We start from the raw sequence: 17,714 nt of genomic DNA, 5'->3' as shown, positions 1-17,714 counted from the left end.
CTGCCGACGACCTAGACCATGCTGAACAAGTTATCATCAGGTGTGTGCAACAAGAAGAATATTCACATGAGATTGGCAGTATTACCAAGGGAGTCAGCGTGTCCAAAAACAGCACTCTACTCGACTTGAATCCAGTAGTCGATCATCTCAAGTTTCTAAGAGTGGGAGGACGTTTAAGTAAATCAGACCTATACGATAAGGAGCAGAACCCTATCATCATTCCAGGTCGACATCACGTCACTACTCTGTTGATTCGGCACTATCACGAACGAGTACAGCACCAAGGCAGACATCTTACTGAAGGTGCCATCAGGTCTGCTGGCTTGTGGATCATGGGAATGAAGAGGTGCGTCTCTTCAGTTCTCCATAGATGTGTCAAGTGTCGAAGGTTACGAGGAAAACACCAACAACAACAAATGGCGAACCTCCCAGCAGATCGACTGAGCATGGACCAACCGTTTTCATATGTTGGTGTAGACGTCTTCGGGCCATGGTCGGTTGTTACCAGGAAAACCCGTGGAGGAGCCGCGAACAGTAAGCGATGGGCTGTCCTATTCACCTGTCTCAGTATCCGTGCAGTTCACATCGAGGTTATTGAATCCATGGATACCTCCAGCTTCATCAATGCCCTAAGAAGATTCTTTTCCATCCGGGGACCTGCCAAACAACTCCGGTCCGACTGCGGCACAAACTTTGTAGGAGCCTGCAAGGAACTGCAGTTTGACAACTTCTTGTCCGACAATGGATGCACTTGGGTATTCAACCCTCCACACATGGGTGGATCTTGGGAACGCATGATTGGTGTTGCACGAAGGATCCTCGACTCCATGTTGCTGGACCATAAACTTCCCCTTACTCATGAAGTTCTGGTCACCTTCCTCGCAGAAGTGTCAGCCATAATAAATGCTAGACCTTTGGTTCCAGTATCATCCGACCCCGATGCTCCAACGATACTTACTCCAGCTACACTCCTTACACAGAAGATTGGAGCCGCTACAGTCCCACCTGGGAATTTCGATAACAAGGACATTTACAAACGTCAGTGGAGACAAGTTCAACACCTGGCTAATGTGTTTTGGCATCGCTGGAAGACCGAATATTTACACTTGCTTCAAAACCGTCACAAATGGCAGACGCCCAGTCCCAATCTCCAAGAAGGAGACCTTGTTCACTTAAAGGACAAAGAGGCTCATCGTAATGACTGGCCAATGGGACTTATCACCAAAGTCCTACCCGGTGAGGACGGAAAGACTCGTAAGGTAGAAGTTAAGGTGACAAAAGGGGGCTCTACCCGAACCTTCTTCCGCCCGGTCACTGAACTCGTGCTGCTTCTACGAAAGGAGGACATCACATGAACTGAACATGCTCCTGGACGTTGTTCACGGCGGGGAGCATTCCTCCTCATTCCCCAGTTTATTGAATGTTGACATTTTCCATTGGATTGAACCCTTAACATTCCCATTGGATTCTGGGTTGGTGGAAGAGTTTGCATGTTTGCGGCTTCCCCAATCTGAAGATGGGTTTTATATACTTGAACTTATCTTTCGGTGTGATCCACGGGTCAACAACAACGAGTTGGACTTAAAAATCTTTTATGTTTATGATTGCATGCATGTTTTCTTCCTCTTGTTTTTTCAGGTTCGAACGACTTCGAAAAATTACGGACATCGTGAAATCCAAGGATTTCAGACGGGGAGTGTCATGTCCCACGACTTGAGAAATCATTTAATGTTTGCATTGTTTGTGTTCCATCCTTTCTTTCTAGGCAGAAGTTTGCCTTTCCCTTTATTTTGTCCCAACTCTCTCACTGTAGTCCTGTGATGTATGTTTGTTCACGCCCTTATTCTCCATTTTGTCATCATCCCCATATCTGTATGCATCCTATTACATGTCCTCTGTTGAATATTCCTTTTTACCTGCTGCTTTCATCATAATACAAGAATTTCGGTTAAAGCAATCCTCTTTTCCTGGAGTCTTCTTACATGAGAACGTGGCTGAGTTAAGCTATCTGATAAATCGGTATGAACGTGAGTACAGGTCAATACGGAAGCGCCCAAAAGAATTGGCCTATCCAGGCACCACTGCGTTCTACATACCCATGAGTCAGAATAGAGCTGTTCACTCCAAATATCACAGAGGGTGGTACTCATGGCCTACCCAACCAGTGATATTAGGAATTTGTGGAATTAATAAAGTCCTGTCAAATTAAATCTCTCACAGAGGGGCACTTATGAGAGGCATGAGGGTGAAACACACACATTACCTTTAAGCCACGGAGAAATTACAACCTTCCATGTACCCAGAATCGCAGTTAGGGGGTCAAAGCTTAGTGTTAAAGCAGCCACATGTTCATTGGCATCTATGGGAGATTAGAGACAGGCACCATGACCTGTACAAAAGTCACCGTGTCCACCTATTGCGAATGGTGGACCTATGTATAGGCGTGCCATCCTGCCTGTGACGACAATGAGACTGCTGAAAAAATCTGTAGCGAACAGGAATTGACAGCCTATATTTAGGCTTAGTGGTCAGATTTAAAGAGGTTTTCGGGTGCGTACAAATCACCCATCTGCTGTAACTCCTGTACCTTTATGTCCCTCAATATATAAGCAGAACCACCAATAATTGAGCCAGACTTATTTTTGATGATATTTCCGGAAGGCAACTGCAACAAGCTCTGATGTAACGTAGGTTCTGCTTGTGGCACAAAATCTGTGTCAGACAGACTTTCTTTACAGACAGTAGACAACCACAAAAGGGCGGTTTACATTTCTTCCTTTGTTGTGTTCCTGTCTCCATCTTATCACTTCTGCTGTGAAGTACAGTGGACAACACCGAGGAGATTCCTCACACTGCTCACTTCACCACCTCCAAACCACTGATTGCCTGTCGTTATCTGGCGGTAATCATGGGTCTACGTTTTTGTATTTATTCTTTTACTTTCCATTAGGTGTCAGGGATTTTTACCTGATGGACAACTTCAGGATCCCCAGAAAGCAGGCTCCATTCATAAGTCACAATGCCTTCTTTATCCCAGCTTTCCTTCCCGCTCAAAGTCACCTCCTGGTTAGGCTGAACCTTCACATCTCCGCTGACTCGGGCTATTGGAGGATCATCTTCTCCTAGAGGAAAGATGGGTGACAGATACATTAGAAGACCGAATGTACAACCTTAACATGAAATTCAATTTTGTCTCTAGCCTGAAAACTAATAGATTATTAATAAAATGGAGTTTGTCCCACAAATCAAGTATATTTTAATTATTAGATCTTGGAATAATAATAATTTCTAGTATTGGATGTATTTAAATAAAATGTCTCTCTGCTTAGATAATCTTATAAATGTGTCCCTGCTGTGTACTGTGTAATGACTGATCATACAGGGACATGGTCCGATCTTACCACAGCTCCAGGGCAGGGGAGGAAGCAAAAAAAAAAAACCAGAGAAATGTTTTACCTCACAGCACATGCGGTCCTTTTGTATACTCTTTTGCATCCTCTCCTGCCCAGGAGATGTAGTATTATAAGATCATGTCCCTGACAGCTATTACACAGTGCATTAATTTTTGTTTTTTTTTGGCTCTCTCCATACATCTAAAATTGTGGAAATTATTATTCAAAGATTTATTCAAGTGCGCTTTGCTTTTGGGACAAAGCCTGAAAGCAAGGAAAAAGAAAAAAAAAAATGTTAGGAAGTTCTTTTACACTGAACACCTCAAGGCTACGTTCCCACAGCAAGCTTTTGAAGTTGCATAATTTCTACACCTGCTAAGTAAGATTAGGTTACTTACTTTTTTTCGTTGTGTTTTTATCATTTTTTTTCCTACACTGCATTTGTCTCTTTTGGTGTGTAAGGTTGTAAATAAAGCGGCTTTGTTTATTCTTCCAGGCATTTGGATTTGACAAAACTTTGTGGATATAGTCAGGTGCAAATTGTGCGGGGTTTTTTTGTTTTGTTTTTTCACCTGTGGATTTTCTGCATCTAATGCAAGTCTATGGGAAAAATCTGCACAGAAAACGCCCTGTACCCACAAGAAAAATTGTCAAGCTGCAGATTTGAAACCCGCACCGCAGGTCAGTATACTCAGACCCCATTTTTGAAGAAGAAAAAAAAAAAAAAATCATACGCAGTGTCAAAAACGCACCAAAAGCTCATCGTGTATGCAGAGCCCAATACATTATTCCTACCACATGGTACCAGGTTTTTTCCCACATATGCCTGTAATCACTGGACAGGAGCACAGGTGTTAAAGGTATAATTGGGCTCCACTAATCTTTAGAACGGGAGACGCGAGACTCATCTAAAGGCCCCGTCTCACATAGCGAGATCGCTAGCGAGATCGCTGCTGAGTCACAAGGTTTGTGACGCAACAGCGACCTCCATAGCGATCTCGCTATGTGTGACACGTACCAGCGATCAGGCCCCTGCTGCGAGATCGCTGGTCGTGTCGGAATGGCCTGGACCTTTTTTTGGTCGTTGAGGCCCCGCTGACATTGCTGAATCGGTGTGTGTGACACCGATCCAGCGATGTCTTCACTGGTAACCAGGGTAAACATCGGGTTACTAAGCGCAGGGCCGCGCTTAGTAACCCGATGTTTACCCTGGTTACCGGGTGCTGCAGGGGGACTTCGGCATCGTTGATGACAGTTTCAACGATGCCGAAGTCGTTCCCCTGATCGTTGGTCGCTGGGGAGAGCGGTCTGTGTGACAGCTCCCCAGCGACCACACAGCGACTTTCCACCGATCACGGCCAGGTCGTATCGCTGGTCGTGATCGTTGGTAAATCGCTTAGTGAGACGGGGCCTTAACCCCTTTCTGGAGGAGCCCCAAGAGGAGACCTTAATATAGGGTGGTGGTATTTGATGTCCAGAGACCATGGACCAACTACATACCTGGGCTGGGAATTGTATCAGGGGACTGTTGAGGAACGTGGATACACAAGTCCCAATTATTCAATTCCTTCATGTTCTTGGTAACATGAAATGATACACTTTTGATAAAAGTAGAAAAATAAGAAAAACCACAATGTGTGGACTCTTAAATGGTGTTGGTGGAGTTGTAGGCCATCCTAATCCCCTCCATTATCCTCAATACCTGGCGGTAGCCAGTAATTAGCATCACCGAATGAAAAGAAATGGAAAAAACAACATTACATAGAACACATAGTAGGCCGTGCTGGGAGCCAGTGTCTGAGGTCCTCACCTACCACATTACTGTGAGACAATCCAGGGCAGGGAGCAATGCAACCAGACAAGCAAAACAAGTCCATACAAATCTACACGGATTCTCTGGATCCCAATTACCAAGGCTCAGTCTCTGCGTGGCTCATTAAAACTCCTCACCTCATCCGATCTACTTTTACTGTTCCTCTGAGGAGAACATTTTAAGGGTTCTTCCCTACTTCTGAAGAGGAGCGCACCGCTCCACTACCTCCCAGCATCCTGTTTGTTGGGGTGTGTAGCACTTCCAATTGATGGTTCGTTCGGAGCAGCGACATCCTGGCACCACTATTGCAGCAACGGAGGAGCTTACGGGTTCCTATGCTGGTCAGATCCAGCGTCCGAGCATAACTTCCCAACTATGGAATGAGCTTGTAAGCGCTGCGCATATTCAAATACTACAGTGGTGGCCAGTAACCTAGCCAACAATAAGATGCATGCCTCTGTTCGAGAACAGAGAGGATTTTAATGAGTAAACCACGAAAATACTAGGTTTTATGAGCACTTTTACCCATTTAACATGACAAGACTAGTGTTGCACATACCTTTTCCGCAAATGTTTTTCACGGGCAGAAAGCACTCATAGTTCAGATAACGATTTTTTTTTTATTTTTTTTTTTTTAAGATGGACCGCGTGTTCAAAAATCACAGATACATGTCCACTCACCCCCTTGACGTGTGTGCGCAAGGGGCCAATACAAAGTCTATGAACATCATTGACAGCACACGGATGGCATCAGTGTACAGTCCATGATTAACCATGTAAAGGATAGGAGAAGGGTATATTTTATACATCTATAAGTGATCTATAAGTGATAAACACTATTGGTAGAAAGACCAAACATGGATGATAATTTGATCCAAAACCAAGATGATAAATGTACTATTTTACATAATGTGGGAATGGTGGACTCTGCTGTCATGTTCCTGCCCCTGAAGACAACCAACGTGTTGTATGCATCTTTTGTTGTAATGTGTAGTGTGATAAGTAACATTAGAAATGTATAGTGTATGATGTCATAATGTAAGGTATTATAGTTCACAAGATAGGTAGTATGGGAAGGTAGATAGTTGAGTGTAGTTCAGGTAGTTTAGGTAGAGACATTAGGGAAAGGGTTCATGTTTGAGATTAGCCCATAGTGGGAAGGGCTAGTGCTAGGAAAAGTAAGGGGGTTCATTTTAATTAGGGAGCTAGGGTTTGGAGAGTAAAGTGAGTAGATCTGTATAGAAGGGTGACATCAAGTGAGAGGAGAAAGTCTCCATTATTAAACGGTGAAACACGGTCCTGGCCAGCACACCCCACCGGCAACATGCAGCCTGCATGGGCGTGATGCCCTCACAGGACAAGTCCACACACTATCATGAAGCGTGCCGGTACGTAAAATTAGACAAATGCCCAGCATTCCACGTATGTGACAAGAAATGGACGTCTGGATGAGGCCTTCAGGACCAATCAATAATAAAGCAGTTTTCACCAGAATTCTGTAGCTTTTAGCATTTGACTTTTTTTACCCAACAAATTCACCAGAATCTATGCAAAAAAAAAGAGCCATAAACTACAACAGATATATGAAGCCCTTGGCTGAAGAACATTTCAGGGGGTGGCACTCAGCAGCTCAAGAATGCGAAAAATTCATTAAAAAGGACTGTCCATCTAACAAAGTACATTACACAATTGACTATGCAAAAGAAAGAAAAAAAAATAATGTTCCTGTGCCAAATAATCTGAGATAATAAATGTGCCCCTGCTGTGTACTGTGTTGTTTCTGACCCTATAGGGACATTGATCATTGTCCCCTGCCCAAGAGATGTAAAAAGAAAGTGGTGCATGTACACAGCATAAGATGAAAAAAAAAAAATCACATTCAGTGTGCTGGTATTAAAATCAGCTGCCTATTCAAACTGTGAACAGACTATAAATGTTGTGTTACCTACACTTAAGAAAAATTATTGTACCTTTAAAAGGGAATCTGTCACATGGCTTTTGATATCCCATTAGAGATCAGAACGATGTAGGGGCAGAGACCCTGATTCCAGTGATTTATCACTCACTGGACTTCTTGCTGCAGTTATAATTAAAAACAGTTTTCTGTTGCAGATCTAGCAGTGCTTTGAAAGCTCAGCTTTGTATAACCTCACCCACGATTGGCAGCTTTCTGCCTATACACAGCGTACACAAACCTGCCCCTGGGGAGTCTTCAGTCGGAGGGCAGTGCAGCGCCCCAGAGTCCTGGTCGTTGCAGTACTGTGGCTCCGCCACTATGGGGAGCTATGGTACGTCTGATTGCACTAAAGGAGTTTCTCTGACCAGGTAACACCTCACTACACTTCACACTCCGGCCACCAGGGGGGGTGGTCCTATCTAGTAGGCCACTCCTCACACTCTGGTAAAACTGGGGGTTGGACAGGAAGACAGGGAGAAGTAACTGGGAAGAGCTAGTGACAGGACCTGTCAGGGATGGGATCCTGGCAGACTCCTAAGAGCAGAACTAACCAGTGAACAACGGGAATACAGAGAAGAGGCATTAGGACCAGAAGGAGTCGTGCTGTTAGACCGAGGCAACATCCTTCTGAGGCGCAAACAGTCGGTGGCCGGAACGCCGAGCAAGTAAGAGACTTTAAGTACTACTGCAAACCACGGCAGGACAGCCACTGTCTCACTTAACACCTAAGCAGACAACAGAGGCAGCTGTGGGAGAGGGGCGACTCTAGGGTCCCGGAAGAACTCCAGGCCTACCCCGTCATACGGGTGCGTCCTACCATATCATCTGGGGGACGGAGAGAACGAACATCAGAGACAGACAGAAGCAGTTGTGAGGACTATCCCGGGAGCTCAGCAGGGAAGGACTACAACACCCAGCGCTAGAAGGTAGACACTGATTCCCACCTGTAAAGAGAACTCCTGATGTGCCTTTGGACCGGCCGGTCTCAGACAGCCCTGTTGACAGCGCTCTGGACTGAGGACTCTAAAACCTTCAGTAAAGAGGTAAAGAGACTGCAACCTGGTGTCCTCGTTATTTACTGCACCGCACCATCTACATCCGTCACATCATTCACTGTGCGCCCCTCGGCAGGGTCACGGACCGGGGCCTAGCCGCCGTGACAACCCCAGAGCAGAGACTCAGAGGCCCGGTACCGGGTACCCCTCGGCCCTGCGGCAGTGGGGGCGCTCCAGCAGCAACAATCGGCAGGCAACAGGTGTAACCACATGCAGCACTGTCCGATTCTCAATCATTTCCAGAGTGAACACGATTATATTCAACCAATCAATATCATATGTAAGTGTAGCGCCCCCACTGCCGCAGGGCCGAGGGGTACCCGGTACCGGGCCTCTGAGTCTCTGCTCTGGGGTTGTCACGGCGGCTAGGCCCCGGTCCGTGACCCTGCCGTGGGGCGCACAGTGAATAGTAGATATGGATGGTGGTAGTGACGCTGTAGTGGTGCAGTGCAGTAAATAACGAGGACACCAGGTTGCAGTCTCTTTACTGAAGATCTCTGAGTCCTCAGTCCGGAATACGGTTCACCAGGCTGCGCAAGTCCGGCCGGTCCAATGGCACCTCCAGAGTTCCCTTCACAGGTGGAAATCGGTGCCTTCCTTCTAGCGCTATGTGTTGTGGTCCTTCCCTGCTGTGCTTACGGAAAGTCCCCACAACTGTTGTGTCTGTTTCTTAAGTTCCCTCACAACTCGATTAGATGATGTTCTGCTAATCCTCCGTCCCTCCCTGATGTTCTGGTTGGGACGGCACCCGTTTGACGGGTAGGCTCGGAGCTCTTCCGGGACCCTAGAGTCGCCCCTCTCCACAGGTTGCCCCCCAAGACTGCATAGGTGATTTAGGTTAGACAGCCCGCCTTAGACTGACTGTCCTGCCACTGTTTGGAGTATTGCTTGAAGCTGAATGTTATAATACTCCCTCGGCGTTCCGGCCACCGGTAGTGCGCCTCAGTAGGATGTTGCTTCGGTCTTACAGCACGACTCCTACTGGTATTTCTCCTTTTGCGTGATCTCGTTTCTCACTCAGCACAATCTCTCTCGCTTCTAGTCCTTCCTTGGGCACCGCCGCTACCCGGAGCAGGCACGGTCCCGTTATGTTCGTTCAAGTTGCCAAGCCTCTGCCAGGATCCCACCCCTGACAGAGACCCTACTGTATCTTCCCCTACAACACCCTCTGCCACAAGGTGTTGCCTGGTTCCAACTCAGTCAGCTTTCTGATCTAACTTCCTGCCTGACCCCCAGTTTACCCACTATGGTGGGGAGTGGCCTAATGAATAGCACCCTTAGCTCCCCCCGGAGGCCCGGCTATGAAATGTATTGGTGTCTGTGATACCTGATCAGATGAACTCCTTCAGTGCCATCAGACGCACCATAGCTCCCCATAGTGGCGGAGCCACAGTACTGCAACGACCAGGACTCTGGGGCGCTGCACTCCCCCCTGGTTAAACACAGTACTCCGGGACTGGGAAGAAAACAACAATACAAGTTAGCAAAAAGACATACAGTTTTGTTGAGTGCAATAACAATAAGTATACTTGAACAGGCTTCCCTTTATGGGAGGTAAGGACACTTGAACGTTACAAACATGGCTAAATATCATAGCAACATGCTATAAATAACTCTTCTTACCCAACCGGGTATTCTACTAACTGCAAAATTGTTGAACAATAATTTAACATTGCCTTTAAGGACACACACTCTGAATCCACTAAAGACCTTCCTATAATCACATTATAAGGTAATTTAACTTTTTCATTCCCCTTCTTTAAATCTGCAGGACCGCCTGTCCTAACGGCACCAGACCTACTGCCTCTCCCTTCTATGCAGGACCGCCCCGTTCAGCCCGGGCCTACTGCCTTTTCAACTACTATACACAGTATAGAACATAACATTACTTTCGGTTTAAGAGCACTGAGCCATCTCTACATGACTCCTATGAGGACTCAGGGTTTACCTTCTATCCTAACTATCTATCAACATTATTAAAACATTTTCTATTGAACATTAAGCCTTCTCATTATCTTTCCCTCTATCATGCATGCTGGACATCACGTCTATCCCTACGGGCCCACTGCATCTTTCTTCTATCTTTCACTTTTTCTTTTCAGAGAACATCATCAGCATTTCTTCACAATCAACTGGTTAAATACATATAACTTACTCACATAAACATTATCATCACTTTCTTTGGTCGAGACATTATTGCTTCCAGTCTTAAAGCAATATTGCGCCGTTTAAGCGCAACAAATGAACATCCCCTTTAAGAGGGGAACAAGTCTCTATGAGGTAGCATATCTTCTCAAGCTACCAGTCCATACTCAGCAAAGGTTCCAGTGTGGTATCTTCACAAAGAGTCCTTCTTTAAGTAAAACCAGTAGGGAGCGCCTTTAATAAGGTGCAAACTATGTACAAGAAGTTCGGATCATGCACTGTTCATGATTTCAGCAGTTCTTTTCAACTAGAAACTTGTGCAAAAACTTTGGAAAAACAAACAAAAGCAAACAATAGGGATCCCAGGTCCACAGAAGGATCCCCTTAAAAGTTAACCCTGGACGGGTTCAGCAGCAAAATCAGGAAACGAACAAACAGTCAAAGAACTATTTACATCTTCATGGTATCGAGGTTTATCCTTCTAAGCCTGGGGGTGATCTTTGTCCCCTGGTCGACGCAGCACCCATACTGGTAGTTGGTCTCTCAGATGCCATCAGATCAGCCGGTGCCTGGATTTGAAGGCTAATCCTGCTTGCGAGTTCGGTAGCTGCTACAAGGCGTACAGTGGTGATAGGAACAAGGTCTGGCAAATCAGGATCATTCATGATCGGGGCAACAGGGGGCGCTCTCTCAGGCTCACACCGTCGGAACGTTCCGGGCACACCATCCTTGTGCACTCCGATGGCGGGTGTAGGTCACCTGGTCCCCCCTTTGTAACGGATCACCATTTCAACTGCAGCAGGGGGTCTTCACGTTATAGCTAGTAACAAAGACATCAGTTGGTAGCCCCGGTTCCTGTATGGAGCCCCATCCCCTCTTCGGGTGGTAGGCCAGCACGGTTCCCCGCTTTACCACATCTTTCTTGCCGGGAGCAGACTTCTTACGTTGTGTGTCAGGTGGTTCGGTCTCGTCCCGATCTTTCCAGTGTTGGATCAGACATTGCTTATACTGTTCCCAGGTAAGTACCGCAAGGGTGAGGCCATCCTCCCGGGTCCCGTTCGGCCCGGTCCAAGGGGTGTCCCACCGAAGGATCACCCCGTCTAGGCCCACATCTATGGGTTCTCCCATCTTGGTTGGTAGCGGAGGCACTAGCTTCCCCATCGCGTTAGAGGTGAGGATCACCCGCTCCACCAAGAAGGAACGATCATTGCTGGGGTGAGGAGCGGTCACAGGAGCGGGATCGGTCAGGAGAGCAGAATCGGCCAGGGGAGTAGGGACGCCGTCCATACCTGCGCCTGATGTGATTCCACCGATGTCGCTCCGGTCCGTTGACAAGGGCACTGGAATCTGCTGCAGCCCGAACCGCGGCTCCTCCGGAGCCACCTCTCGTTGTGGCTCCGCCTTCCATGATTCCGTGTCTGGGATAGGTAGGCTCGGCTCCTCCACTGGCGGCCCCAAGGAGTTCAGGTCCTTCACCGGCGGTGGACGCGAGTCCGCCTCCAATGGGTGAGGGCAAGCCGGGATTGCTCCTTCCTCGTTCAGGCACTTGCTGTTCGTCTTCACTGTCCGACATTCGGTGACAGTGCATGCATCTGACTCCGCCATTTCTCCGGAGTCGGGCTTCCTCTCCGTCTCCCGTTTCCCGCCGTTGCAGGTCAGGGGGTGGTCCTCTGCCTTGAGGCAGGTCATCGCTTTGCAACAAGAGGCGCAGGGGGCGGTCGCTGCTGCTGGCGCCACTTTGGTAGTCTCCTCCCATGGCACGCCCTCCTTTTCTGGCGCAGCAATGGCGGCGGTTTTTGGCGGGAACTTTTGGCAGCAAGTGGTAGTACACAGTCTCCCAATAAAGTACAGTCCAAATACGTCAGGTCACAGTTCCAAGGCGCACATGGCCTGATTCTTCAGGCTTAAGTAGATCCTGTTCGTGACGCCAAGTTGTAGCGCCCCCACTGCCGCAGGGCCGAGGGGTACCCGGTACCGGGCCTCTGAGTCTCTGCTCTGGGGTTGTCACGGCGGCTAGGCCCCGGTCCGTGACCCTGCCGTGGGGCGCACAGTGAATAGTAGATATGGATGGTGGTAGGGACGCTGTAGTGGTGCAGTGCAGTAAATAACGAGGACACCAGGTTGCAGTCTCTTTACTGAAGATCTCTGAGTCCTCAGTCCGGAATACGGTTCACCAGGCTGCGCAAGTCCGGACGGTCCAATGGCACCTCCAGAGTTCCCTTCACAGGTGGAAATCGGTGCCTTCCTTCTAGCGCTATGTGTTGTGGTCCTTCCCTGCTGTGCTTACGGAAAGTCCCCCACAACTGTTGTGTCTGTTTCTTAAGTTCCCTCACAACTCGATTAGATGATGTTCTGCTAATCCTCCGTCCCTCCCTGATGTTCTGGTTGGGACGGCACCCGTTTGACGGGTGGGCTCGGAGCTCTTCCGGGACCCTAGAGTCGCCCCTCTCCACAGGTTGCCCCCCAAGACTGCATAGGTGATTTAGGTTAGACAGCCCGCCTTAAACTGACTGTCCTGCTGCTGTTTAGAGTATTGCTTGAAGCTGAATGTTATGATACTCCCTCGGCGTTCCGGCCACCGGTAGTGCGCCTCAGTAGGATGTTGCTTCGGTCTTACAGCACGACTCCTACTGGTATTTCCTTTTGCGTGATCTCGTTTCTCACTCAGCACAATCTATCTCGCTTCTAGTCCTTCCTTGGGCACCGCCGCTACCCGGAGCAGGCACGGTCCCGTTACGTTCGTTCAAGTTGCCAAGCCTCTGCCAGGATCCCACCCCTGACAGAGACCCTACTGTATCTTCCCCTACAACACCCTCTGCCACAAGGTGTTGCCTGGTTCCAACCCAGTCAGCTTTCTGATCTAACTTCCTGCCTGACCCCCAGTTTACCCACTATGGTGGGGAGTGGCCTAATGAATAGCACCCTTAGCTCCCCCCGGAGGCCCGGCTATGAAATGTATTGGTGTCCCCGGCTATGAAATGTATTGGTGTCTGTGATACCTGATCAGATGAACTCCTTCAGTGCCATCAGACGCACCATAGCTCCCCATAGTGGCGGAGCCACAGTACTGCAACGACCAGGACTCTGGGGCGCTGCATAAGCATTGTCTCGTGCAATCCCAGCATGACCACTTTCCTCCATATATCTTTGTTGGCAAAGAAGTCTCCTAAGGTTGCCATACATGTTAGGTTAAAAGGGAATCGGTCAGCAGGGTTTTTTTTTTCAAAAAATTTGGGTGCAGAATGATGTAGGGGCTGAGACCCTGATTCCACTGATGCATCATTTGGAAGTGGAAAATCGAGCAGAGCTCTGAGGGTATGTGCACACGTCAGGATTTTGTCATTTTTGGGTGATAAATGCAGAAGTGGTGCATATGTTTCTATTATACTTTTCCTCTAATTGTTCCCCTCCTGGTTTTGGCTACAAATCCTGATGAAAAATCCTGACGTGTGCACATAGCCTAATGCTGAGCTGTGTATAACCCCGCCCACATCACTAATTGACAGCTGTGTAACCTGTGCACCGGAAGAAACCTGATAATTAGTGGTGGGGTCATGGATGGACTAGGAAGCACAAGAAATCTAGCTAGCCCTGCAGTGATAATCACCTGCTGATGAAACATGAATTTTACTGAAACAGCAAAACACAGCCCACTTAAGTGATACATGGCTGGAATCAGGGTCTCTAACCCTACATCAAAATACATAGCAAAAACCTGCTGACAGGTTCCCTTTTAGGGTATGTGCACATGTTGCGAATTTGGCTGCTGATCAGCAGCAGATTTGGCCACGGTTCCAAAACAGGTTTGGCCCTGCGGATCCACAGCAGTACCATGTAAACCTATGGAAAACCAAACCCGCAGTGCACATGCTGCAGAAAATTCCGCGCAGAAACGCTGTGGTTTATTTTCCACAGCATGTCAATTCTTTGTGCGGATTCAGCAGCGTTTTACACCCATTCCTTTAGGAATCTCCGCAGGGGTAGAAGCGCAGGAGAAATCCACACAAAATCTGCAGAAAATACGCAGGTAATTTTACTTGCGGATTCTGCAGGATCCGCAATGGAATCCACAACGTGGACACATACCCTAAGGTTGGCCAAACCTCCTGACTTCCAACAGAAGAGGCCCAACAAGAGGAAATTAAAAATAAATATTTGGATTGAATTACCTCATGCAAAGGTATATAGTCAGCTTTGTATGCCAAGACACAGCCGATGAGGTTTTTCAGTTTGTGTTTTGTTTTATCGGCATACCCTGAATGAAGATTACAAAGTGAACTGAACTTGCCCTATCGCTGGCCATCTGTCACTGCCCCCAGTCTATGGATACGACTGAACAGATTGACTTCAAGACTTTAAAACATGACCGCTGCAGACAATCACTGGGCTCAATAGTCATGCTGATGTAGCTATAACTGGACTGCTTGGTCAAAGCTGCCTGCAAAAAATACTTCTAACACCATGATTTGTCTGTTGGTGAACGGCACCAAGCTGAATGATTGTCCAGTGTAAAACTAACCTTGTTAACACCATTCGCCTTTTTTGTAGGCGGAAAAAAAAAAAAGGAAAAAAAAAGAGAAGTACATGAACTTGTGTAAAATTAGAGACAAGTATGTCCAGTTCCTTACGGTTTCCATACAACCCTGTCCAGATACAAGTGTCAATATCGGTAATTGTCCCATTTAAATCGCTCACCTTCCTGCTCTTCCCAGCGGTGTAGATACTTCTTGCTGACGTCCACCGTGACGTAATTACCGAATCCCTCCTTCCTGACGAACTTGCACACAAACTCCTGCTTGTAGACGCAGTTGAGCAGGAAACAAGAGTGTATAATGTCATCGTGGCCGTGATCTCGCTCCACCAGCGCCACGTTACAAGACGGTGACCTGCAGCAAGCGGTCAGGCAGTCCCTCACCCGGTCCAAAGCGGGTGCGGTGAGGAACGTGGCTCCGCTGCTCACAGAGTCGTTCAGATCCAACACAAAGTTGGGCATATTGGTAAAATTGTCCAAGCAGCTCTGTCCTTGGAGCTCAGAGCAAACCAGCCAGATAGAGGCCACCATGGCGGCAATAGTGACCAGGAGTCGCATCTTGGGGTCAACCAACTACTGAGAAGAAGAGAAGAACAGGGGCACTGGTTTTTAGATGGTCAGCCCTGCAAGACTGTAATATTGCAGATGTGGAACATGTCTACTTCTCGTGTGGGTTTCCTGTGGGTGAAGGGGGAACGTCTGAGAAGTTGTGACCAGAGAGACTGGAGTCTTCCATACTGCTGTGTAATTTGTATAGATTGCATACACTGTCGTTTTACCCTTTTAAACTAATGTACTCAAATATTTATTAGGTATAATATGAAAAGTAGTATTTATAAATCACAAATAACAGGGACAATAGTACAGAAAAATAAACTACCTTTAGAGGATTACCAGCAGTTACAATCCACCAGACTAAATATCAGACACCACCTATAATTTACAGATGGACACCAAACTTAGAGACATACGTAATAGCCTAGGATGTCCTAGTGTATTCCTCACATGACCCTGCCTTACAGGGAAGTTGGCACCCTAAAGTCACAAAATGGCGTCCCCCACTCAACGAAAGCTGGCCCTGGTGTCCCCCCAATAGGCTCAAGAAACCTCAGACCACAAAAGGAAAAAAAAGAAAAAAAAAAAAAAAAAGATACTGCCAAGTTGGATATTTAGTGTATACTCAATAACCTCACATGGAAATTATCCCTTATCCATGCTCCAGGGGGTTCTGTGTCATTTAATCTTGTGGATTTTAACTGCTGTTAATCTTCTAAAGATAGTACAGCTAAATATAATGTCATTAACTATTGTCCTTGTTATATATGTGTTAATAAATACTAGTTTGTAAATTATATCCAAAAAAAAAACAAAACACAAACCCCACACACAACACTAAGAATACATCATTTGAGTAATCATAAGACTGGACATACCGGTTATATGACTATTCAGTGATTATATACTTCAGTATATTACACATTTTGGAGAATGCCAAAACTTCTGCATGCAGATAGTAAAACTGCATATACAAGTAATGAGAGTGTTATAAAGGAAAAATGGAATGGTGTTTCAGACCACTGTACCATACAACTCTGAACAAAATTATGTAGCAGAAAGAAGAAACAGGTCATTTTGTGAAAGTGGAAGAAGTATGCCATTTGATGCAGATTTGCCAATATATTGGGGTGAAGCCATCATTGACAGCTTGCCATCTTCAAAACAGACTACCAGGTAAAGCAACTGAGAAAACTCCATTTGAGCAATGGAACAAAAGCCTGAGCTACAACACATGAAAATATTCGAAAGTAAAGTATTTAGACATATTCCTGAAGAAAAACGTACCACGTGGAAATCTCATGCAAAAGTAGGTAGCCTTGTGGGCTACTGTGAAATCTGAAAGGATATAAAATTCTGCACCCACGAACAAACAAGGTCACAATAATCAGAGATGTAATGTTTGATGAGAACTTTGTAGTGCTCAAGTTTCATGACCGCATACCAGCTGAAACAACAATCTCAGTCATAATTTCAAAATAAAGGAAAGGATGTAGACGTTTGGTCAGGTTCTTCAACTACTGAAGAAGCAACAGGAAAAAAAAATAAATAAAAAAAATAAAAAAAAAAATCAGGTGAACCTCAAGTCATGAGATTGTCAAGATCAAACAAGGGTGTACCAGCTACGTGTCTATGCTACTTTGTCAAAACACTACCTAAATCAGAGCTGCAGTCATGGGATGAGATGCAACAGCTATCTGTCCATGAAAAACTGAAGTGGAACAATGCTGCTAAGGAGGAAATAAAGTCCATCAACTTCAAACTTGGAAACGCATTAGGCTACCACAAGGCAACAAAGCAATCAAATGTATATGGGCTTTAAAGCCCAATTATTACTATGAAGGCAAGGTTTACAGCTTTAGAGCAAGATTAATCACAAAAGGATATTCTCAGAAATATGGTGAAGATTATGATGCCAGATATTCTCCAGTTGTAAGCAGATCACATTCAGGACACTAATGGCTATAGCTGCTGTACAAAAGAGGTGTCAGACATTTGGACATCAAAACTGCCTTTTTAAATGGTAATGTGATGTACAATAACAAATTGTATTGTGGTACCGTGTTAGCCAGAAAAATCGATGTGAATACTTTTCTGCCCAATGATGACAGAAGTATTCTAGGAGTGATGCCAATAAAGGTATCACTCCTAGAATACTTCTGTCATCATTGGGCAGAAAAGTACCGTATATACTCGAGTATAAGCCGACCCGAGTATAAGACGACCCCCCTAATTTTGCCACAAAAAACTGGGAAAACTTATTGAC

General features: G+C 46.3%; 1 protein-coding gene across 1 annotated transcript in view; it reads right to left on the bottom strand.

The window, feature by feature from the left end:
- The window catches only part of SPINT1 (serine peptidase inhibitor, Kunitz type 1), a 47,740-nt gene extending 32,268 nt beyond the window's left edge, over positions 1-15,472 (bottom strand). Inside the window, exons 1-2 of the mRNA XM_077260791.1 lie at positions 15,058-15,472; positions 2,968-3,122 (exon numbers count right to left, since the gene is read on the bottom strand). Coding sequence (XP_077116906.1) covers positions 2,968-3,122; positions 15,058-15,451 — 549 coding nt within the window. The 5' untranslated portion in view covers positions 15,452-15,472. The remainder of the gene's footprint in view (positions 1-2,967; positions 3,123-15,057) is intronic.
- Positions 15,473-17,714: the final 2,242 nt, after the last annotated feature.

This window comes from Ranitomeya variabilis, chromosome 1 (genome assembly GCF_051348905.1).
Source record: "Ranitomeya variabilis isolate aRanVar5 chromosome 1, aRanVar5.hap1, whole genome shotgun sequence".
NCBI classification, from domain to species: Eukaryota; Metazoa; Chordata; class Amphibia; order Anura; family Dendrobatidae; genus Ranitomeya; species Ranitomeya variabilis.
Note: the sequence above shows the minus strand (reverse complement) of the source record. Positions and strands in the feature narration are given on the sequence as shown.